Genomic DNA, 18,862 nt, shown 5'->3' with positions numbered 1-18,862 from the left:
AGATGTATTTCTTCGACATGTTTCGCTATTTACATGGCTGCCATCTTCAAGAAGTTATTTAACATAACTAAAAAAAAAACTAAACCTTTTCCGACAGCCGCTTTTTCTATAAATCGAAAAGTTTAATTATAGTTCAATCACGAGCATCATGGGACATTATATGCAGTCTCTACAGCCTCTGTCCAAAAAGAAACCGAACTTTTCGAAAATAAAAGAAACTATTAGCGCTACCTGTTGTCGAAAGCGGCAACCTTCATTAGTGTTGTGTCAACTGTTTATGACATTTGTTTCATTAGAAGACGAGTTATAGTGCCAAGAGTGACAGTGTGTTTTGACGAACGGTCGGTCGTCACGATATTCATGCCGTACGTGACGAATTCTCGCTATCAGTCGCTTCAAAGCTTTGACATGAAACACACCATCGACCAGGCGGAACGAATTCTTTGTAGATAATGCCCTTGGAATCGTAGAAACAAATCAGCATTGTCTTTACTTTTGACTTCTCCAAGCGACTTTTTTTCGGATGCCCCTCTTCTGGTGGTCTCCACTCAGCACTCTGGAGCTTTGTTTCGGAATCATACTCAAAACACCACGTTTCGTCACCAATAACGATCTTTTCAAGGAAGTTTGAGTCCTTAGGAGCGGTTTTAATTCAATTTGATGCAGTGTTCAATTCGATACATTTTTATCGTCGGTCAACTTGTGGGGAACAAATCGAGTATTCAAGTGAACATTTTGACTCTCGGTCAAAATGTTGTACACAGTTGATTTTGGAATCCCCAATTCATCTTCAATCAATCTCACGGACGATTTCTGGTTTTCTTTGATGAAATCATGCACTTTTTGGATGTTAACTTCGCTCAGTCCAGTTTTTGTACTGCCCGGCTTTTCGTCGTCCTCATGCGTCTCACGACCACTTTGAAATCTCTTAAACCACTCGTAAACTTGAGTACTGGATAAGCATTCATCACCGTATGCTTTTTGAAGCATTTGATGCGTTTTGGTAAAACTGTTAAACCAAGTTTAACACAAAAGTCAATCGTAGCTCTCTGTTTGAAACTCATTTTCCGACCGTTCGTCAAAACACACCGTCACTCTTGGCACTATAACTCGGCTTCTAATGAAACAAATGTCATAAACAGGTGACACAACACTAAAGAAGGTTGCCGCTTTCGATAACAAAAAGATACAACAGGTGGCGCTACTAGTTTCTTCTATTTTAGAAAAGTTCGGTTTCTTTTTGGACTATATTGGTGTGCAAAATCTGTATGAGATTGCTGTCATAGGAGAGGTCTCGAATATTACACATATTAATTAATATTGTGAAGAATAAGTACTTGATTTCTATTTATGCCTTTTGAGTGAATGACCTCGGAAAACTCCTTAAAATCGTGTCTAAGTAATTCTCTTCTACAGGGTGTTCGGGATAAATTTGACAGTTTCGTAAGGAAAAAGAAAATCTTCTTTGTATCTATTAAATTTAATGAATTGACAAAAAAACATTACAGGCAGAGTTAATTACAATACTATGAACAAGATTTACTCAAAATAACCACCATTAGCATCGATCACAGCTTCAATTCTGCTTCGGAACCTCGAACAAGCTGATGCTACAGTCTCCCTGGGAAGGGCCGCAAAAACTGTTTTAATTTTATCCATTAACTGGGCTTTTGTATTACTGGAAGTGCGATTGGTGTCTTTTTCAACTGCGCCCCATACAAAATAATCCATGGGGTTAAGGTCTGGGGAGTTTGGAGGCCAAACATTTGGACTGGTGAAGTCGTAGAAATTTTCAGACAACCATTTTTGACTTTTCCCAGAGGTGTGGCAAGGGGCCGAATCCTGCTGCCATACATACGGCCTACCATTGGCTACCCTTGTTATCCAGGGCTTGACTACAGTTAGCAACTCCACGAACAAAGCCCGAATTCCAATGCCAGGGTTCTTCAACACCTGTTCCTGCAGATTTGCGAGGAATTCTGCTGTACGAACGCAATCAGATCGTCTGCTAGGGATCTTTCTTCTTGCTACATCCTCGTAGTCACCATTGCAAGTCTCTAGTTCATGCCTGATTGTTTTTACTGTATTCAGGGAGCATTGGGCAGCAGTCGTAATATCCTTATTTTGATGGCGGGCACGAATCATCATGATACAAGTTAATCTCTTCCATGATTCAGGTGGGTTCCAGCTATCCATCCTTTCTGACATCTTGTATATGAATGAAGAAGGGTCCAAACTTTTAAATGAAGAGAAGTGTGTGTTAATACATGTAACTTACGGAAAAATATAATTAATTATAAATATGTCAAATTTATCCCGAACACCCTGTAAGTAAGGTAGTAACAGATCTAGTATAAAACACACAAGTACATTTAAAAACAGGAATGCGTGCTTGAGTTCCAACTGAAGTTGACTATGTGCGTGAGCTGGCACGAGTGCGCCAGTACTGGACAGTTGCAATGTGTGCATCAGAAATATGGTAGCTAAGGCTGTTATTAATATAATATAGTGGAAATTTCCACATACAAAGATAAGTCAATAACACGGTAGGAATGCTTAAAAATAACGGGCTCTGTTTGATAACACAGCTGAATACAAACTGATTTGTTATCTGTATTTTATCGCTTTGCTCAGCATGTCACCAATGGCGGATTTAAACAAATTATTTGCTCAGCTTTTATTTTCTCTAACTGATTTTGTTTTGCATTTCCCCTCCGATGGAATGGTTAACTTTTATGTTACGTTTTAATATTCTTAGTTTTTTCCTCCTTTTTCAAGCTAAATATTTTTCTTTCTGATTAATTTTAATGGTAACAACTACGACTCAATCTTTTCGCTTAGATGAAAATTCTGAAGTAGTCATATATTTTCCTTGCATACAGACATGGTTTGCAGTAGTCAGATTGTATGGAGAAGTAAAATCAGCATTAAATTATAAAGGAAATCAAGAAAAACATTAATCCAATCCTCCCTATGTTGTAATTTGAAGTTATTCCACTGCTAAAATATGGATATCTGCTCCTTCTCTGGTTGAATTTAAGTTTCTGAAGCTTATATTATCTAATGTGTATGTGCGGTGGTGGTTATAGCCTTTCGGCTGTTTAGGGGCAGCTACGTATACGCCACCATCTAGGGAAATGGCTGTGAGCAAGGTGGTTGCCCGTTGCCTTTCTGGCCGTACTATATCCTATGTCTGTAACCTGTGTGTTCAGAGAGTCGGTTTGCTTGCTTGCGGGATGAAAAACCCAGATAAACTGGCGGAAAAAATCCTGCTGTCCACGCCCAAGATCGGCTAACTTGGCTATTGTTGAGGAAGATCCTTCACTTCCTCACATCGTCGACGGGAATCGAACCTAGGACACTCCTTCCCCAGTCATATGGTTGCGAAGCGCAACCATATGACTGGGGAAGGAGTGTCCTAGGTTAACTAGGCTAACCGCGCGGACCAATGTGTATATACAGTACTGTTTCTCTAATTCAGTGTTTCAGGGCCTAATATTCAGGTATAGTGTGTTAATCATTATGATAAATACAAACATAGTAATTTGCATTCAAGTTTCGGATACGTTTCTTACCATCTTATTTGATAGTCCGTCCACCGCACGTCGAATGTTGAACTGCACCTCTTCCAATGAAGGTGATTTGAATACATTGTGTTCTGTAAAAATCTCCTTAAAAAAATTTCGTGGGGGGGGGGGGGCAAGAATTCGGAAATTATATTCCCTTTGACATGAGCTGCTCACGAAACACGGGCTGACTCTGACTCAAGAAGGTGCTTGAAGTGTGAACAGTCGCTCTGTCCTCTTGAAACCTTGTGGTGCAAAATTCGTTTTGGTATACTTCCCACAGACTTCTTGGTTCTGTTGATTATTGAGGTATGAATGTCCACAAGCTGTTTTCCGTAGCGTTTTCGGTTTTTCGCTTTGAGGAAGGCCGAGATGCAACCCGGAATCGGAAACTCCCAAGTTTTTTATGTTATGTTTTTTTTTTAATTTATTTGAGAGACGTTTCATTTGTGACTTAATATAGACGTACTCTCGGCACTATATTGTTGTTCAAATTCTTCCCTTATAGGTGTTAAGCTTGGATTTATGCTGTACTCAACAACAAATATTCTTTACTGAAGTGATAACAACTCATTTTCGTACTTAAAATGTAAAAATAACCCTATAATTCAACTACTGATTCCCTTAACAGCTTTATACACTTTTTATCCACCTTGTTTTTAAAGTTTGTAATCTATGAAATCAAAGTCATGTCTCATCCCCGCATACCAATTATCAGTGTGATTTTCCCCTACACTTTCCTTATATATCTATATCCTTTCTCGGCTTCTAAGGAAAGGGAGAAAAAGACTGGAAACCCCATTCGAATAAATAAATTCTTTTTAACCTTGTTTTATACAGCGGAACTACCCTTCACACTTTAATATTATGGTCTGCAGATTTATACATTAAACTTTTAATTCTATGACCAATAAAAATTATTATTATTATTATTATTCGTGACGCCTCCAAGGAGTCCGAAGTCTCATCGCGGGAGGACACCCACTGTATAACTCTCCCTCTCCACTACTATACCGAACTACCAATCATCTACATTAACGCCATCTACTGCCCACACCCACCAAATTATGTAAAGTAAATACTAATAATGTATGAATTTTAGAATTAAAAAATAATTATTATTTGCAATTAAATAGTGTTTTCTACAGAAAAAAATTTACATAAAACTGATTTTAAAAGACTTGTAATATAGAGTTTAAAACTGCACTGGTGATGTTTAAAACTTTGCGAGATGCCCATTCAATAATAAAAAAAAAAATTACACAATATATCACTTGCCCTATTAGTTTTAGAAATAATTTGATTAGTGATGGTATTACCAAAGCAGTATCGATATTAAGAAAACTTGGAAATTGCATCTAAGCTTCTTTTTTAATTCTGTACAAAGGTTTTATTTTTACTTTGATAGCTGCTTTGTTTATGCGCCCGCTGTATTAACACGTCATTCTTTCGTAGGGAAGAACTTTGTACTATGGTACGAGAGACAGAAGTATAAAGGTCACTTTTTCGTATCGTACATCTAAATATTGTAACATCCCACCAAATACTCATGTAAATAAACTCGTTGACAGGAATTTTGTCTGTATTCAAACAAAGAATGACGCCGTTATAAATATTTTGTCGTCATACCGAAAAAGCAGATACTCAAAAAGCACGATAAAAGCAAACTATATTTGTTTATGTCTTGATTGAACAAACTTTAGTCTCGTGTTATGATTAAGTACTGCATTTCAGATAAAAAGGATGTGGGTTGAATTATTTGGAATTATGGCTGAATCAACTAATGCTATCACGTCAGTGTATTATGTTTGTTAACTGTCTGCTCTACTGCCCGCTTTGTGTATTCTAGAGTTTCCGAGAAGGAGTAAGGGATGAACCCTACAACTAGATTAAAAGGCAGGCAAGATGGAAATTACTCTTTCAGGAGAAAATTTGAATCTCACTGCTGGACATATATTTTTTTTTAACTAAAAAATTGCCATCTTGGAACAGTATTGACTTCGGCTGACAACAGCAATATAAAGTTAAGGTGGAAGTTTCTTTTTTCTTCAGTACCCAATTCTAGTGGTTTCAAGTGTGCAACTTTATACTATTTATATTACTCATTCTCTTCTAACGTCAGTGACAAATGTCTTCCTTAATGTTTTAAAATTTATTTTTCATGTAATAAATTTCAGTCTTGGGTCGCTGTCATATCCCTTTGAAGACATAAGACAGTGACCCAAGCTTCCATTTACTTTGATTTCAATGTATAGGATAATTATCATCTATGGTTTCATGGGCATCACTTGCCTGCGAAAGAGATCTTATTTAAAATTTCTCACTGAACGAACTTTATTTAATTCTGTACACCCTCTGTCCAAAAAAGAAACCGAACTTTTCGAAAATAGAAGAAACTGACCCCACCTGTTGTATCTTTTTGTTGTCGAAAGCGGCAATCTTCATTAGCCTTGTGTCAACTATTTATGACATAAGCCGAGTTATAGTGCCAAGAGTGACAGTATGCTTTGACGAACGGTCGGTCGTCACGATATTCATGCGGTACGCGACGAATTCTCGCTATCAATCGCTTCAAAACTTCGAGATAAAACTCACCATTGACCGTTTGGCCAGGCGGAACGAATTCTTTGTGGATAATGTCCTTGGAATCGTAGAAACAAATCAGCATTGTCTTTACCTTTGACTTCTCCAAACGACTTTTTTTCGGATGCCCCCTCTTCTGGTGGTCTCCACTCAGCACTCTGGCGCTTTGTTTCGGGCTCATACTCAAACCACCATATTTCGTCATCAATAACGATCGTTTCAAAGAAGTTTGAGTCCTTACGAGCGGTTTTAATGAGGTCCTTGCAGTGTTCCATTCGATACGTTTTTTGGTCGTGGGTCAACTTGTGGGGAACAAATCGCGAATTCAATTTACGAAGACCCAAACTCTCGGTCAAAATATTGTGCACAGTTGATTTTGGAATCCCCGATTCATCTTCAATCAATCTCACGAACGATTTCGGGTTTTCTTTGATGAAATCCCGCACCTTTTGGATGTTAACTTCGCTCAGTCCAGTTTTTGGAACTGCCCGGCTTATCGTCGTCCTCAACCGTCTCACAACCACTTTGAAATCGTTTAAACCACTCGGAAACGTGACTACAGGATAAGCATTCATCACCGTATGCTTTTTGAAGCATTTGATGCGTTTCTGTAAAACGTTTACCAAGTTTAACACAAAAGTCAATTGCAGCTGTCTGAAACTCATTTTCAGACCGTTCGTCAAAACACACTGTCACTCTTGGCACTATAACTCGGCTTCTAATGAAACAAAAGGCATAAACAGTCGACACAATACTAATGAAGGTTGCCGCTTTCGATAAAAAAAAGATACAACAGGCGTCGCCACTAGTTTCTACTATTTTCGAAAAGTTCGGTTTCTTTTTGGACAGAGTTTATCTCAGGAAAAGCTAAATTATCTAGTGTTAATATGAGATTGAAGGTATTCCTCTCTCCGATTTTTTCATTCTGCAAAAACAAACAAACCAGTCCATAAACACACTGGTAGATTGCGAGCAAAGGCCTTGATCTGATTTTTTTAACATCTTCCGTCAGTAACCATCACAAAGACTTCAGTTGATAACCTGCATGACTATAGTAGAACAGAGGGTTACAGTTGTATCCTGGCCACATCAGTAAAAGGTATTTTATGATTATTTCTTCTTTTCTATATATTCCAACAAATCACTGGGTTGGTGGAGGAGTACAAATTTGCCTTTCCTGCTAGCAGATCCTCTCGATGCCTCTGTTGGTGGTGAGAAGAAAATAATTTTAGATAATTCTAGATTTAAGATTATCCTAGAAAAATATTTTTGCGTATATTAGCTAGATTGATGATTAATTTCATGCTATAATTTTGTGCAATTTTTCATGCTATATACTTTCCGCAGTGTTAGACGCTACTGGAAAACCTTCTAGCGGCATATTGGAAGGAGGAATCACCTTCTTGGGCTTCTTTTCGGAATGCTTGAGGTCGAGTGCACCTGAAAACAAGGATCAGTCTTTGCAAGCATTCAGTGGTCAATACTGTCTTATGAGTGTAAATTTAACTGGAAGCATTTCACAGAAAGTGAGTGTTTTTGCTGTTGTTTTTATTTATTTATTTTAGTTTTAGTTTTAGTTTTAGAAGTCGCAAACAAAGACTGTTGGGATGAAGTGAACACTAAAGTTTTTATTGCTTCTTAAAAATAAAGATATTAGGAAAGAACTCGACATTTGTTTGCACTCAAGAACGTGTGAGCAGAGCTAGTAGTATGGGAGCCACTCTGAACCAGATCAAGATCAAGATTAGATAAGGAATTGTGACGTGATTGGTTGATAAGCTCATTGACGTCATTGTGTGATTCTGTGCGTGACGTCATGAGTGTGGAATGTTTGGAATTTTTCTGGGGAACATGTGTCATTGACGTCACGTCGTGTGTTTTGGTTCGCGTATGGAATTATGGGTGATGGTTAGAGATAAGATAGAGTATGTAATCCTTGGAATTTTTCCAAATCTAAGGAGGTATGGTTATTTAAACAGAATGGGAGAGGAAAGATTAGCAAAACAAGTTTTCTTTGTCATGCGGGTAGGAAAAAAGAAGCCTCAGAGGAACACCAAGATTAGGTAGACTGATTCAAATATAAGAAAATCTTATATTTTATATAAGATTTTCCAATCTTATATCAAAGATAAGATTTGATATAAGATTTTACAATCTTGTATCAAATATAAGACTGGAAAATATTAGAAACTTACAGGAAAACTGTTGATAGGAAGATAGCAATGGTGCAAACTTAAACGTATGATACTACCATAGTATCCTGTGCACTCCTTAAGGGAAGATATCAGGAAGTTTATTATTATTATTTTAGGTGAATACAAAAACCACCATTGTAGTTACTAATCCTCAAACTTTTTAAATACGAAATGAAATTATTCGGTCAAACTAAGTGGGGTGTCCAGTGAAGTAGGACTACAAATGTCAGCCTGTGCTATTAAAATTAGGTAAATAAATAAATTGGTCTAATCATGTATCCTCTAAGTAGTGCAGTTTATTGACGGCAAATCAGTACAATCAAGAATTAATTACAAATTTTGTATAATTTCTTCTCTCCTACACTGTTCTGTCAGATTTCCTGTTGACTAATCCTTCCGATATTCGAAGGAAGTTTTAGCATTTGTCGATCTATGCATCACCGATCTCTGGAAAAGGACCTTGCGACAATTGCTTTGTCGCAAGGTCCTTTTGGGATTCAAACTGAAGTCATTCCGCAGAGAATGACGAATTTGAAATCCATCTACCACGCGATGAACCTCCATAAAGATTATCCATACACAGTTCAACTAAAAACTTATCGAACCAACTTTCATCTTCTTCCTTCATTTCATCTATCTTCTTTGGAAAAACGTCTTCAATGGATATTACTTCCGGTTTCTTTCTTTCTTATTAACCACATGTTCTCACGCATGCGCTATTGTGTATTAACCCAACACATGAGGGTTGGTAAAATCCAAGTTAAAACTTGGATTTTACTCCATTTCCCAAGTAAGCAAACAGACAAATAATTCAAGTTTGCGCCTGCACGTAATGCAAGTCTAAGTGACTCGTAAAATAGTGCAAGTCTAGGCAACTCGTGATAAAGTTGGAATAAACTCTGATCACTATTCTTAATATTTACCCTTAATGCAAAGCCCATCTCCTTGAGGAGATGTATGCTGCTATGCATTAAAGGCAAAGGGCCACTACCCAGACCGGTTTCGACCTTTATTGAGGTCTCATCAGTGGGAGCCAGGCTTAGAAATACCAAGGTTATAGTCCTTATAAGGACTGGCATAAAGGGGCGAAGCAAGAATGCTTTTCATCTTCCCCGTTATCTGCAGAGGACAGTGTACGGATAAGGTGTTATTGAGCTGTATAAAGCTCTGATCATGGCAGGAGGATAACAGCAATAGCTGAGCGTCAGTTTGAACTTCACTGACTACAGCATTGCCATCCATTACCCTCCAAGGATATTAATCACCGCATCTCACGGTCGATTTCTTACCACCGTTGTATATCATTATTAAGAAAAACGTGGCAATCGACTATTTATGGATTTTTAACATATAAAGTAGGATAGGCAAATATTCGTGCTTGATAAGCAAAAGATAAACGAAATTATATCGATCATATCTGTGATTAGCTAGCATCAACAATAGTTGGTACTTGTATGTGGAACTTAATGTTGAAATAAACACCCCCTTCCTACATCTATCTCTCATCCTGAGATTTTTATTTAATAAGGTCAAAGCACCTATTGGTAACTTGTTTTGGTAAAATACTTATAAGCTCTGTATTACTTAACCTTGGTATTTCTAAGCCTGGCTCCCACCGATGAGACCTCAATAAAGGTCGAAACCGGTCTCGGTAGTGGCCCCCTTGCCTTTAATGCATAGCAGCATACATCTCCTCAAGGAGATGGGCTTTGCATTAAGGGTAAATATTAACAATAGTGATCAGAGCTTATTCCAACCTTACCACGAGTTAACTTATACTACTTTACGGGTTACTTAGACTTGCATTACGTTCAGGCGCAAACTTGAATTATTTGTCTGTTTGCTTACTTGGGAAGTGGAGTAAAAACCAGGTTTAAAATAGCTTGGTATCTTTAACATATATTATACCCAAGGTAAAAAACTTTCTACACACACACACACACACACACACATACATATAAGTTAAAGGTCCCAAGAAATTTTATAAACTTGGTTTTAATCCTTATTTTTCGAAGTAAGCAAACAAGCAAGCAAGCCAAGTTTGCGCCTGAAGTATTTTCAGGTCTGAGGCAACTCGTGGTAAAAGTGGCATTAGCTCTGATCACTTGCCTAAGTATCCCAAATACAAAGCACATATCCTTACGGACATGTACAGTATACATGTCCGTAACCCTTCCCATGTATTATGGTCCGTATAACCGGTCTGGGTTACTACCCAGACCGGTTTCGACCTTTATTGAGGTCTCGTCAGTGGGAACCAGACCCAGAGGAGGTGATACCAAGGTTGAAGTAATGCAGAACTTATATTTGCCTATACTTGCTTGCTTGTTTGTTTGCTTACTTGGGAAAATAGGATTAAAACCAAGTATATAAAATTGCTTGGTATCGTTACCGTATAGTACACCCAAAGTAAAAAACTTTCTACATCTTTCTCTCATCCTGAGATTTTTATTTAATAAGGTCAAAGCACCTTGTGGCAACTCGTATAGGTAAATATAAATTCTGCATTACTTCAATGTTTCGATGGTTGGCAATGCTGTAGCCCATGAAGTTATCTGAGACTCGGCTGTTGCCCCTCAGATAAGATATGAGCGGTTCTGCTTGGTGGTGGGATCGGCCTGCCACTGGGTAGAACCAACGCTGAGAGTTCTCAGTGACGGGGTGAGCCTGTTACTGAGGGGAACACCCGCTGAATTAAATGATCCTTTGGGTCACTCATTGTTGGATGATCTAAGGGATCTCACGAGTTTTTGGAGAGGTAACCCCGCACTTAAACAGGGAAACCGGTTGGACGCCTGGGGGGAGGTGGATAGCAATGCTATAGCCAATGGAGTTTACTGAGGCACGGCTGTTGCTGTTACCCAGGTGGTGGGGTAATGGATGGCAGTGCTATAGCCCATGAAGCTACCTGAGGCGGCTGTTGCTGTTACCCCTCACATAAAATATGAGCGGCTCTTCTCGGTGGTGGGGTGAGCCTGCTGCTGGGTAGAGCCAACACAGGGTTCTCGGTGGCAGGGTGAGCCTGTTACTGAGGGGAATATATATATATAAAAAACTGTATTGTAAAAAACTTTATTATGCCTAACTGAACAGTTCAATAGTAGTTGGATACATAATATGGTAAACGAGGTGCATGTCTGCCATCTCAGCGTTCGTAAAACGACGCATGCTCTTCGTACAACGTCGAAAGCTTGAATGAAGAAGCCCCAATTGCTCATCTGGAGAGCTGGTGAACAGCGCCACCTATCACTTTCGGGTGGCGTTGCCGGTTATGCTTTCCTATGTGAATATAGTTGATTTTAATGTTCTCTACCTCCCCTTAAAGTTTGTACGTGGAATTTTGAACCACCCTGTATATATATAAAGTTCAAACATGTTAAATATGCTTGAGCTCTGTCTGAATTTTTATTTACCCTACAACACAATGTAGCATATGAGTTCCTCCTTCCTCCCCAGAGCAGAATGGTGAAAGGTTTTCTTTTAATTCGTCAAAAACTTGGGTGTTATTTCGCAAGCTTCTATCCTTCACTCTACAAATGTTCGGTTGCTTAAAATGGTGATTTCTGACAGCCAGTGCGTTGTACTATTGTGTCTCCAAATTGAGTCCTCCCACATCAAGATTATAGTGGGAAGGTCTTGAAACGTATAATATTCGTCTGCATTATCAGAGATCGCGTTACGGGGATGTCGCGATATAAAGCTCTGGTCATTGCCCTATCGGAAAACACCACTCAATTACGATATCATAAAACGCATCGTCATGATAGTACATTTCCACCATTAAACTGCAATTCTGGTGGAAGTATCTGCTAAGCTGTTCACCGATACCATCTCTTGCAACGGATACAAACAGAGTAACAAGGTGTTACTCTGTTTGTATTTTATTTTCTCATTGTCTTTTATTTTCTGATGGCCACGATGGCACTTGGATTATAACTTAATGAATATTAAGGTTTGTAAAATTGGGTATGTGGATCTGGTACCATTAAATCTGTACTAATAGAGTGCCATGTGTACAACATGTACACTTGGCAGGCTTTCTGTCATAGGCCAAAGATTCCACGTCATATGGCTGTGCTCAGATTTTATCCGTGTTCAAAACACTACCACTGGAGCGTGGAGGGTAGGCCGACCGTGAAATGATCCTGTACATTTCCAAGTACAGGATCATTTCATATTACCATATCATCGCGTATTACCTGTAACGCTGTCACATGACTGTGTTCTCAGCCCACTATTTTTAACTGCCCAAGATGACAGTTTGCAATCTGCTGCTTCTGAATAGCTTGAGTGACAATTTCGGAATAAATGATGACTAGTCTCACAGATTCTACTCTGCCGACACCCACACGATAAATTGTTTTGTTTACACCTTGTGAATATCGCAAGGTGGGCACTGATGCACTTCACTCAGAACTCGCCGAATATCACTATGCTGATCCTTAAAGTAGCAGAATTGCTTCATAGTTCTCTATTGGTGTAGAATGTTTTAATCATAAAAAAAAAAAAAATGAAAATAAAATGATAATTTGCTGATGAATGTGAACAGAATTAAATTATTTGTAGTGGATAATATTTATAATTCTTTCCATCTTTCTATTCTATTTTATCATTTAGGATGTAGGCCAATAAAAGGGTGTACTATCTTGAACATCGCTTTTTTTATTAAGAACTTTTTTTTTACTTTATTTTCCTTGTAAAAAAGTTCACCCCTTTGATCCATACTTTAATGTAGTTGTGTCCACTGCTTTGTAAAATTGTATTTGTGTTTCTATTCTGATTTTAATGTTAATGCTTAGAAATTATTCAGTTTTCTTCATGACTATGAGTTTTATTATTAAATGTAATGGCTGTCTCTCTCTCTCTCTCTCTCTGTGTGTGTGTGTGTGTGTGTGTGTGTGTGTGTTAAATAGAGATAGGATAAGCTGCAGCCTTGTTCGTTCTTTGATTAATAATTAATAGTGAGCTGTCTTGGTATAGACCAAGACGACAAAATAGTCTGTATAATAATCATAATATTGTACCAACACTTTTTACAGAGCAAAGTAAAATTGATTGTATACCTCATTTAAATATTCAAGTACAGTTGCACAATTCTTAAAAGAAATACTCTAGAAGAATAACTGATCTTCCCATGTATACACCCTCTGTCCAAAATGAAACCGAACTCTTAGAAAATAGAAGAAACTAGTGGCGCCACCTGTTTTATCTTTTTGTTGTCGAAAGCAGCGACCTTCATTAGTGTTGTGTCAACTGTTTATGACATTTACTTCATTAGAAGCAAAGTTACAGTGCCAAGAGTGACAGTGTGTTTTGACGAACTGTCGGTCGTCACGATATTCATGCCGTACGCGACTAATTCTCGCTAATAATCGCTTCAAAACGTCGAGATAAAACTACCAATTGACCATTTGGCCAGGCGGAACGAATTTGTTGTGGATAATGCCCTTGGAATCGTAGAAACAAATCAGCATTGTCTTTACTTTTGACTTCTCCAAGTGACTTTTTTTCGGATGCCCCTCTTCTGGTGGTCTCCACTCAGCACTTTGGCGCTTTGTTTCGGGCTCATACTCAAAACACCACGTTTCGTTACCAGTAACGATCGTTTCAAGGAAGTTTAAGTCCTTACGAGTGTATTCTTTTAGCTATCTTAAGACTGTTGACAATATGTAATGTTTTAAAGGCTAATATAGGGCTAGAATATTTCTGATATGTCTTTCTTTTTTCAGAGCGTTCCTCAAGCTTCATGGACAGTTCTTCACAATGGAATCCCTCAGATTGGTATCTGCGTCTCTTCGTCTTGTACGGCAAACGATCTCAACGTTGCTAGTAGTCAAGGTACTTGTTATTGCATATACAATAACAATTTAAGTCTCATTTTTGTGATAGGAATTTGAAATGAATTAATGGACGGGGACAAAATTCCAGAACTATTGGATTACAATCTGCTGTTCTTATTTCAAGTCTTAGGCAGCTTCAGTGAATTTTAACGCATAATAATTTAAGGCTTTTCTACTTAAATATAATAATGGTTTTAATTATCACTCAAAACAGACGGCCGGAGAAAACACGTAATAAATAATAATTATTTATTTATGTATTGAGAATATAAGTGCGATCCAAAAGATTTCTTTTGGCCGAGATAAGCACATGCACTCTTTCTCCCATTCACTAGATCAAGGAAAGTGTCCTGAATGACACTTTCCTTGATCTAAACAGAATGACGTCTTAGTGGCCAGCTACCGAGCGAGCTGGCATCGACCAGCGGATCCTGCATTCCACATGATCCTACAAATATTCGATGGGATTTAAATCAGGAGAATCAAGCGGCCAGGAGAACACGAAATGCTTGCAAATACTCTTCGAAATATGCCTGCACAAATACCAGCTTTGTGAAATGAGGTGTTATCTTGCTGGAAGAGTTCATATCAATCTGGCATCATCATCATCATATATCACAATGCCTGTTCCGAAACAGCACACACTGGCCTCATATCCTTATTACTACGACCGTAATCTTAATAAAAACCAAACTTGCTTCAGATAATGTCCCAAAAGAGATGATCCATTGAGGATACAGAACCATCTGCTGCCCGACAACAAACAAGACAGCAGCAGCTAACATGGGCAAAGAAATCAACATTGGTCACCGCTAATAACAGTGAAGGATGGTGGCATAGAGTAATCTTAGTTTCTGTTATTCCATGCTAACTGACAGCAAAGGTATTACAATCACAACACAAAGCGATGAACTCGTGCTTGTTCCCAGCGATTCAAGGCAATGAGAGTAGAGTGATGGTCTAGGGCATGTTTCCTAGCGCTTCTTAAACCCTCTGCTGCAATAGATTACTGTTCTGGATGCCCAAATGAATCCATCCATATTAGCTATGCACGCAAGGAGACTTTCACGAGGATAATTTGCTTTGCAATACAGACATATCGTCCAAAAAAAGTTGCAAGAACATTGATAGCCCTCGACCTGAAGCTCCTAAAGAACTGCACAGTAAGTGACTCAGCAAGAGTTAAGTAGTTAAGCGCACATGATTGGTGTGGTATTAACAAAAAAAGATCGCGCGACTCAACGACAAAGGCAAGCCGACGATTATTGAGTTAAAATGCTGATTCTTCTGAAATATCTGAAACTGTCATAACAACATTCACCATCTAATGTGAATAGATAAACATGTTCAATATACACACGCGCGCGCAAGCCTCTTATTCTTCTGTCAAGTAGTTTAAGAACCTGTTTGTTAACCGTAGTGGTACTGTTAGGTAATTATTGTGTTTATTGTAATGATTTAACAAAATTTTCAGACGACGAGTCTACAAAGCAGACCTCGTATCAAAGGAACGTGCAAAAAGAAGTCAACTGGATACTTCTACGCTTGTGTGATTATATGACAATAGTTCTATTGAGTCGCATATTCATGATGACGCAATAATAACAGATACAGCAGCTTTCTTCTTTGTCATGTTTCTTTATGTTTAATATTCTTCAGAAAACCGAACTGTCTTTTGTATTTTTAATCCCACAAACTAGAGGCATAAGCACCTATAGCACATCGTGCAGAGAAAACTTTTTGAATATTTAATTCATAACCACTCTTCGCATCTTACGTCCGTATACGCCGTATGGTCTCTCCAGTATCTCATACGGTTTCGAGAGTGAAGTCTTCTGCTACAAGAAGTGGTAGGGTCGCAGATGCCCTTTCCGGAAATACAGAATTAGTAGGGAAATCACAAACATCCATGTTCATGGCAGGATTCGAACCCGCAGATTTTTTGATTGGAGAGAGGATACGCTGACCATCAGGCCAACTACTCCACCCTCTAGAAATTTTAACCCACAAATATCATGACATCGATCCTATAACAATAACTTGAAGATGTATTATTATTATTATTATTATTATTATTATTATTAAGCGATACCTCCAAGGACTCATCGTGGATTGTCATGTAAAGATTTATTAAGTAAATGTAGGATTTTATTCTCTTTCTTCAACTTTTACGTCTTTAGAGAAGAGCCTAACATTATCAGTGTTTTTGATTAATAAAAGTGGATAGCGGATGCTTTATCTTCACGGTTAAATTTGGAGTTCAAATCTCCAGAAGAGAAAAGTGAATAATATCGTGTTGTTCACGAACTAATACATTCATTTTGTATGCATAACTGTATATAACTCGCATATGAAAAAGTGCCGCCCCACGTCCTAGACAAGTTCAGGTATCGAATCGATCCATTCTCTAATTTAGGGGGGAGGGGGGTATTTCAACAGTAAGTTCTACATACAAGCACCAACTATTGTTGCTGCTAGCTAATCACAGATATGACCGATATAATTTCGTTTATCTTTTGCTTATCAAGCACGATTATTTGCCTATCCTACTTTATATGTTAAAAATCCATAAATAGTCGGTTGCCTCGTTTTTCTTAAGATGTTATAAACTATACGATGCTAGTTTAAATTTGAAAAAAAAAACTTTGAGCTAAAGATGCTACTTTTGATTAGTTTTTATAGTCTGAAAAATGTAAACTTAAATAAACAAAATAGCTGTTTTTGATGTATATCAGGAAACTACACAATTTATGTTAATATTATTAAAGAGCTCTGATTGCTACCTATAGTTCTCTGATTATTTAAATGTACAACAGATTTATCCTTTCATGGATGATATATTGGCATAAAAAAGAAGTTAAACTGCTCCATATATATTCTAGACATGGTAAGTTCTGAGTTTTTTTCACCCCACAGTTGTTTATCGAACAAAGGACTGTTCAATCATGATCCATAATTATACAGTATTGCAAAATTTTTAAAGTTGCTGAGACGTTTGTTTCTAACTTATCCAGTATACGAGAAATTTCACTAAACTTTTGTCTATTTTTTAAATTTATTCCAGCAACTTCATTGCTGTTTCCAAACGGAAGTGCATCAGTTTTAGAATGCCACACAAACGAAAAATCATTCAGCAAAGATGCAGCCGCCATATCAGTGACGTAAGTACTGCTTAATTTCTTCATCTGATATGCTGTTTGGAGCTGAAGGGAAGCAATAACATATATATTTAAGTAATAAAACATATATTCAATAGTACGAGTTAAGAAATTAGATTTATACTAAAATTAGCATAATAAAATCCGGTGAAACAAACCGTACTATATTCAGTGCGATATGTTTTTTCTTTCACACGAGAGTAAAGGCAGACGACTGAAATTGCTAAAAGTAGTATTGGGCGCCCTCCATATATTGACATGTATTTGAGGAAGATAAATGTTTTTTTATGCGATTAATTAATTAAATTTAGAAGAATTCTTTACGTTTATATTTCGAAAAGGTGAGTACATTACAACTATAATCATATTTGCGCATTATGTACAAATAATATTCGCTGTAGTTGTAAATTAAGTATACCAAATAATTCTACATCGGTCTTATAATAAAATGTTAGATATCGGTTGAATGAGTGCCAAGCAGAAGACATAAGAATGAATGTTTATACTGCATATAGTCGACATTTAAAAACACATTAATTTCCTAACGATAAATAAATACAAAAGATGCTAAGAAAAAAAAAGACCGCAGGGCATCAAAATGTTTATTTATTTATCAAAATCTTCAAATTTTATTTATTTAGAGTATGACAATATACTGTACATGGATTGCAAAGTTAAAAACATTACTGCGAGATTAATGTTTATATCAAGGTTATGTATATAACCAGTTATCAGCATTACACAAGAAACAATAAAGGTCATCAAATTCCATGAAAGACAAGCAGAGCGTATTCGTCAATAATGTCCCATAGTCTGAGGGTGTGGGAAGGAACTATCTGTGAAGAAATAATTCCCTATTCGATTGGTTTGGCTCATATATGTCGTGGAAGCCCGAAGCCTCTTTTAATAGTGGGATTAGTGACATCTACTCTGTGTTAGGATGCGACTGTACTGTTCTTTCGTGTATTTTTGAATGCTAAAACGTTCCGAAAGTATGTATTGATGTATTATTGGTGTAGTTATATTATGTATTTATTTTTCTAACATTTGTTTGTTTGAAATGCTCATAAAATTTACAAGCAAAATTTACTGACAGCATTATTTAATATAATTCTCTGTTATAATTAATGGTAACAAATTTGAAATGGAAACGGATCAATACTTGTTTTCAAGTAGAGAAGGAAGGAAACCAACTCTGCTCATTCAGTGATTTCAACACGGCTTGATAGGAATCGTTTATTGAAGCCAATTTCCTCTTTTTACGTAAACGTTCAAACAAGAACTATATTCTGTAATTATATTACAAAACTTTGAAAAATAAAGTGAAAACCTAGTATACAAATTATTTATAATACAATACAAACAAATAATGTATTACATTACATTTGCAATATTATATATTTGTATCAGCGACACGTGTTGTATCTAAAGTCACTTGTGAATAAGGCAACATTATATTTCTAAATTCACAATGATTATTATTATTAAGAGACACCTCCAGGAAGTCAGAGACTCGAGGG

At 37.2% G+C, this 18,862-nt stretch overlaps 1 protein-coding gene across 8 annotated transcripts in view; it reads left to right on the top strand.

Moving 5' to 3' along the window:
- The window catches only part of LOC150092301 (homeotic protein female sterile-like), a 579,681-nt gene that overhangs the window by 495,330 nt on the left and 65,489 nt on the right, over positions 1–18,862 (top strand). For all 8 annotated transcript variants that reach the window (XM_090415148.1, XM_090415149.1, XM_090415147.1 and 5 more), the window contains 3 exons: positions 7,497–7,675; positions 14,074–14,182; positions 17,249–17,345. In XM_090415148.1, coding sequence (XP_090271274.1) covers positions 7,497–7,675; positions 14,074–14,182; positions 17,249–17,345 — 385 coding nt within the window. The remainder of the gene's footprint in view (positions 1–7,496; positions 7,676–14,073; positions 14,183–17,248; positions 17,346–18,862) is intronic.

The sequence above is a fragment of the Typopeltis vanoorti genome, chromosome 26, assembly GCF_054136105.1.
Source record: "Typopeltis vanoorti isolate ZY-2024b chromosome 26, IOZ_Tvanoo_1.0, whole genome shotgun sequence".
Classification (NCBI taxonomy): Eukaryota; Metazoa; Arthropoda; class Arachnida; order Uropygi; family Thelyphonidae; genus Typopeltis; species Typopeltis vanoorti.
The sequence above is the reverse complement of the archived record's forward strand: the minus strand, read 5'-3'. Positions and strand labels throughout refer to the sequence as shown.